Source organism: Heterocephalus glaber, unplaced genomic scaffold (genome assembly GCF_053883595.1).
Source record: "Heterocephalus glaber isolate CG9 unplaced genomic scaffold, H.glaber_assembly_v1.0 deba00001600, whole genome shotgun sequence".
NCBI lineage: Eukaryota > Metazoa > Chordata > Mammalia > Rodentia > Bathyergidae > Heterocephalus > Heterocephalus glaber.
In genome coordinates, this window is record NW_028258372.1 from 13,169,295 (window position 1) to 13,175,294 (window position 6,000).

The window sequence follows — 6,000 nt, forward strand, 5'->3', positions numbered from 1 at the left end:
TCATTCTTTTGCTTGCTTACTCCTAATCCCAAGATAAAAGACATTTGAGGTCCAGGCATATGGTCCTGGGGTGTATGTAACTTTTGGAGACATGGTGGTAATGGCTTTTCCTGGTCTGAGATGGTAGCTTCCTGGCTCACCTTCTCTGTCCCATGAAATGCTAAAGGAGGAGAGTCGGTCTCAGAGTGACATCCGGGTGAGATGGTTGATGACCAGCTTAGTGGCCCTATCTTGAGCTTGGGTTCAGCCCTTCTAAGCCCGCCATCAGCCTCTCCAGGCTGCACCTGAGAAGCTCCAGCTTCTCGCCAAAGACATTGTACTGGAGTTGGGGCCTTTATCTCTAATGCAGTGCTTTTTCCTGAAACTCTGAGGAGGGAGCGAGTCTCAGCACCGTGGTTTTGGCTATTTCATTTCACTTTCTCTTACTTAGGGAAATAACCTTAATAAATCGGGATGCTGTCTTAGCTCGGGCCTGGTGACCAGGATAAAATTACTTGCTATCTACTTCTGAACATTACAGTGACTTCAGTTTCTAGAAGGCAGAAAATCCATTGGCAGAAAAAAAGTTCTTTTTAGGCTTAAACCTGCGCCACCCATCTTTGGCCCAGTGCCCAGGGTTAGATAACAAAAACCTGCAGAACACCTCTGGCCAGATGCTTCAAAAACAGGCCTGGGGACTTTGTGTGCAAGTTAGGTAACCGGAGCTCATTAAAAGGATGTTACTGGGGAAGCCCTTGTGTGTTACTTCAAGCTGTAGTTAACTGTGTGCACCAAATCTAGAGGGAGGAGGAAACGTGCATGGACAAAGTGACAGCGTGCCTTTCTTCAGTTGGGACTGGGACAGATGGGACAGAGCCGTTTTGCTGTCTGACTGAAGCAGCCTCTCTGGCTCTGTTTTTGCTCCTCCTACCTTTGCTGGGTGAAGCAGAAAGGAGCTGTTGTTTGAACCTGTAGAACTGGAGGGGCAAACTGGGACACGTGGTACTCGCCACTCTGTCACCGTGCTGGGGATTGCTCCTGGGCTGTGCCCTTGCTGAGCATGCAGTGAACCTCTGAGCTATGTCTCCTTCCCTTAGCAACTCCTTATGATCTGCCCCACACAGCCCAACTGTGTTTTTGAGAGCAAGAACTTCCTCATTGTTTGTGTTCCTAGAGCCTAATGCGCTGCTCCGCATAAGAAAGTGAATGATGTTATAGCTCATATCAGAATCACCTGAAGAGCTTGCCCATGCCCAGATCGCAGGGGCCTACTCTACGTGTAGTTTCTGGTTCTGTAGGTGTGGGGTGAGCCTGAGAATGTGCATTTCTAACAAGTTCCCACGTGATGCTGGGGGCCTCACTCGGAGGACCATTGTTGGTTGTTAGAGATGGCTTTCTTTTCCTAGCATGATGCAAGCCCTCTGTTGGAATAAGGGAGCCATAGATTACTTGGTGATGCAGAAAGAACCTTGGTCTTGGAATCTGAGGGCTGAGAGTTGAGTCCGGGCTCCAATCTGTGGACTAGGGGACCTTGACAAGTCCTAAAGTCTATTCCCTGGGAATTTATTTCTTCATGAGACCAAGAGCTGCTCTGCCTACTTCACGGAATCAGACGAGAACATGTGTGAGAAGATGATCCAGGGAGCCAGGGGTTGGCTATAATGAAAGTATCACTATAGCAGGAACAGAACTTGCTTAAGCTTGTGATTGGTAAGAGCCCTTATTGCCTTTTATGAGCTGAAAAAGAAAGTAAATTTGTAACAGGATGGCAAATATGATAGGGAAATAGGTGTAACGCAAGTAAAGTAAGGTAGATCCTAGACAGGATGTAGTGAAGCACTGAACTGTACATACATCCTGGGAAGGCTCTAGAAGTTCAGGTATGTGTGTGTGCATGTATATGTGCACACGTGCGTGCGTGCATTTGTCTTAGGGTGGTGGGAAGACCAGTGAGAATCTTCCTCGGGTATGGAGTGGAGTTAGGCCTTGAGGGATGGTTAGGATTTCGCCAGTGAGAGGCAGAGAGAAGCCCTATTGGAGGTGGACCTTTCCTTTCTCAAGCGGAAGGTGCCTGATGAGAACAGTGGGATCCAGGCCTGCGCAGAGGGGACAGCAAGGGACAAGCTTGCAAAGCAATGAGGAGCCATCACCTCTCTGTGGTCAGAAGGAGGACATTAGACCTGACAGGCTAAAAACGGGAGTTTGAGCTTCATGGGGATTGGCAGGCAGGAAGTTGGGGAGAAAGCTGTTGGGTTCGCGAGGGCCCACAGAGGTGAGAAGAGACCTAGGCTGGCAGCCATGGGCGCAGAGCAGTGGGTGTGTGAGACATCTGAGAAAGAAAGGTCGGATAAAAGATGCAGAGGGCTTGTCAAGCATAGCACTGGGGTTTCAGGTCTAGGTGGCGGGGAGAAGGGTCACCATAGCAGAGATAGGAAGACAGAGTGGGTATTTCTTGTGAGAGGCAGTCAAACTTTTGACGTTATGTGACTATGGAGACTGTGGAGCTTACAAGCAAAAAAGCTGTTCCAGCCACTGGAGAAACAGGCCTGGAGTTTGGGTGACAGGCCAGAGAACCTGTTCATGTGTGTCATGTTCTCATTTGGGCCATTTTGAGAGTGGTGACCATCTGTGACATGTAATTGGCTGATTCCTTGACATTTTCATGCCTAGATGTTTCCTGTTGGGTCCTCTTTTGGGGCAGACTGTGGTCATGCCCTCAGTGGCTAAACAAGGGCTCTCATCTTCCCTCTTCTCTCCTGCAGGGGATGCTCTTACATACCACAATGGATGGAAGTTTACAACTTTTGACAGAGACAATGATATCGCCCTCAGCAACTGTGCTCTGACGCATCATGGCGGCTGGTGGTATAAGAACTGCCACTTGGCCAACCCTAATGGCAAATACGGGGAGACTAAGCATAGTGAGGTAGGTGACAGGCAAAGATTGACTCTGTCCCAGGCTCTGCCCACAGTCAGCTCCCAAAGGGACACCCTCCAGGCTGGGCTGGTGGCGCCTCTCTCTCCAAGGCTCCCAGTAAGGGCCCTGCCCACTCTACTTTCCAGTATTGCACACTTTCTTAGTGGCAGGTGGGTGGGAAGTTTGGGCTGCCCACTGTGTGTAGACTGATGATGTGAGTCATACACCATCTCATTTTACAAGTTCACACATGGACACTGTCATGGCATGGGCTGCTGTAACAAAATATTGCAGATTGAGTAGCTTGAATAAGTTCTAGGGGCTGGGCAGTCCAAGATCTGACTGACAGCAAATTTGATTCTTGCCGGGGTGGGCAGTAGGGGTTGCTTCCTGGCTTGTAGACAGCTGCTTTGTTACTACATCCTCATATGGCAGAGAGAAAGAGAGAGGGGTCCTGACCTTATCCGTTTCTAATAAGGACATAGATCTCATCATTAAGTGCTCTATCCTCACGATCTCATCTCAACTACCTCCCCAAAGTCTACCTCCTTATACTATCACATTGGGGGTTAGGGCTTTGCCCTGTGAATTTTGAGAGAACACAAGTATTCAGTCTGTAACAGACACTTCATCATACTCATTAAACCAGAGCATTTTTTTCAAGTGCTTTGTTCACCAGGAAAGCAAAGTCCTCTTCTTTAGGTCAGAATCTTCCTTAGATCCACTGTACCCAAAGCCACCCAGAGTCTTCCTAGAGCATCGTGCTAGCTCTATGAGGAGTGTGCAGGGCTGGGAGCCCATGCAGGTCCCCCTCCCCTCTCTTGCTTGGAAGCCTTTGAAGCTATTGCAGTTTCTTGAACCTCCACAACCCTTTCTTATCATCTTAACTCTTTGCCGTCTGCTGTGCATCTCCTGCCTGCTTCCTCACAGTTTTTTGAGAATTGCATCTTTGCTCCTCATTATCCTTATTCCCTACACTCCCAAACCCTCGAACTCCTGATTCTGGGTTTCTACCTCCTGTCCTACATCCTGATCTTATCCTTCAGGAAGCCCCTCTTCCCAGAACTTACCCCACACCGATACTGCTGTCAATATTGGCACATGGAAAGTACAGGTACATTTTTATTACTTTGGTCCTAGTCAGCTGCTTATGTGATTTTTCAAATGGAAAAGAAATTTGCCTCCCAGGAAGCCAAGGAAGATGGCCCATGAATCATGGTGGCAGTATGTGGGCCGACTCAGAGAGGCCTGCGATCAGAGATCAAATATTTGAAATGAGCAGCCAGCATGCCCTAAACCATCCCCATATTTGCTAATACAAGACATTCATCTGGTTAATGTGCTTTTCACAGTCTGCAAGGCATTTAGCTTCTTGTTTATTATTTACCTCACAAATTAAAATACATAAAATTGGTCACTTGGGCTCTTTATTGGCCAGGTTGCAAGGTTATCAAGTGAATTAAATACCATTGTGCTCACCAGTCAAAAGATATAAAATAAAATTTAGTTTTCAGCAGGCTATTTGTTACCCCAGAGCTAACACCAAAATAGTCTAAATTGAAAATGATTTCACACAATTGCCAATTAATATGTTTATTTTTGCCTCTAATTTTTGGGAAAGGAGAAGAGTGAGCCAAACCTAATTTGCTCATGTCTGACCGGGCTGACCCTCAGGTTAGCTGTCTGTCCTGGCCTCCCCCATGTCCTGGACCAAACCCCTCGTTTTCCCGCTGCGCCCTGGCTTCTGTCGCCTCCGCCTGTCTAACCCAGCTGCCCAGCAGAGGGCGCAGCTCTTAGTTCTGACCTCACCTCCCGGATCAGCGAACCGGGGACGCTTGCGCCTCCTTTCTCTGCGCTCAGCACAGCGGGAATGGACTGACTACCAAAGAATGATTCCTAGGTTCCAAAAGCCACTCTTCCTTCTTCCAAAGTGCGACTTCTTGATGTTGACTTTTCGCGTAGGGGGTGAACTGGAAGCCGTGGAAAGGACATGAATTCTCCATCCCTTACGTGGAGTTGAAAATTCGCCCAAATGGCTACAGCAGAGAGCGTTTCCATGGCAGAAAGAAGCGGACTTTGGGAGGAAAGACGAGAATGTTCTGATGGCCCGTCCGGCGGTGTTCGCAGGAGACAAAACCAGCTGGGGTCGGGGCTGAGAGTTTGGGGCCGGTGGGTGGCTGTGGCTGGGAAGTGGAAAGTTGGAGGATGCTCCCGGCCTCTGGTTTCTGAGATTGCTGGAAAACCCACAGAACAAATGAAGGCAGCATGCTTGGAATCCTAGAGGTTCCTTCCCAGTCACCTGCAGTTTTGCCCATCTACGCTAGGGGACCTGATCATCAGCACTATCCTGGTTGCAGTCTGTATGGGTGAAAACGAGGGTTTTGGAACTGCAAGTTTTTTTCAGCCAAATATACTGGATTAGGGTGGAAAAAAATGAATCTTCCAGCACTTCACTGGCAATCTCTAGGAACTGGTGTACACACATATATATTTAAATCTCTGCTAATACAAATCTTCTTTCTAGAAAGTTGCACCAAAGAGAGATTCCGATTGCACAGGAGTCAGGGCTGGGGTAACCTGATGATTGTTGCCTCCTATTTCCTGTGGGTTTTGAGGGAAAAAGTGTAAATCCCACTCCTTTTTAATTGCTGGTGTTGTGAGGAAAAATGAAGAGAATAAAAAGGGGCCAAGATGCATTCACATTTAGCTAGTTTCTGACTGGTCTCCAGTATTCTGGAAACCAAAGCTGCCATTTTACTGCTATTTTTAACTGCCCCCTTTCCAGCTATTTGCATAATCATTTTCATAGATCTGCATATGTTGTAAATAAATTCTCACTCATTTCAACTTAAATAATTTGACTCTCTTAAACACTAGTTCCTTCCAAGACTCTTCCCTGACTGCCTTTCACTCCCACCAGGCCCTCAGCCTCCCTCCCTGAGTTTCCAGGCAGCAGGGCACTGAGAGGCTGTCTTTGACTGCATGCTCAGCATGTCAGATCCTTTTTTGCTGGTTTCCTATCATTTTGGAAGGTTTTCTGTAGCCAAGTCAATGACCATTGAAGTAACTTAAATTCTTATTCCAGAAAATAAACCACTTGATTA

At 47.6% G+C, this 6,000-nt stretch overlaps 1 protein-coding gene across 2 annotated transcripts in view; it reads left to right on the forward strand.

Annotated features, from left to right (window-relative positions):
- Positions 1-6,000, forward strand: part of Tnn (tenascin N) — a 67,123-nt gene extending 61,123 nt beyond the window's left edge. For both annotated transcript variants that reach the window (XM_087194344.1, XM_013075339.3), the window contains 2 exons: positions 2,742-2,905; positions 4,859-6,000. In XM_087194344.1, coding sequence (XP_087050470.1) covers positions 2,742-2,905; positions 4,859-4,999 — 305 coding nt within the window. In that variant the 3' untranslated portion in view covers positions 5,000-6,000. The remainder of the gene's footprint in view (positions 1-2,741; positions 2,906-4,858) is intronic.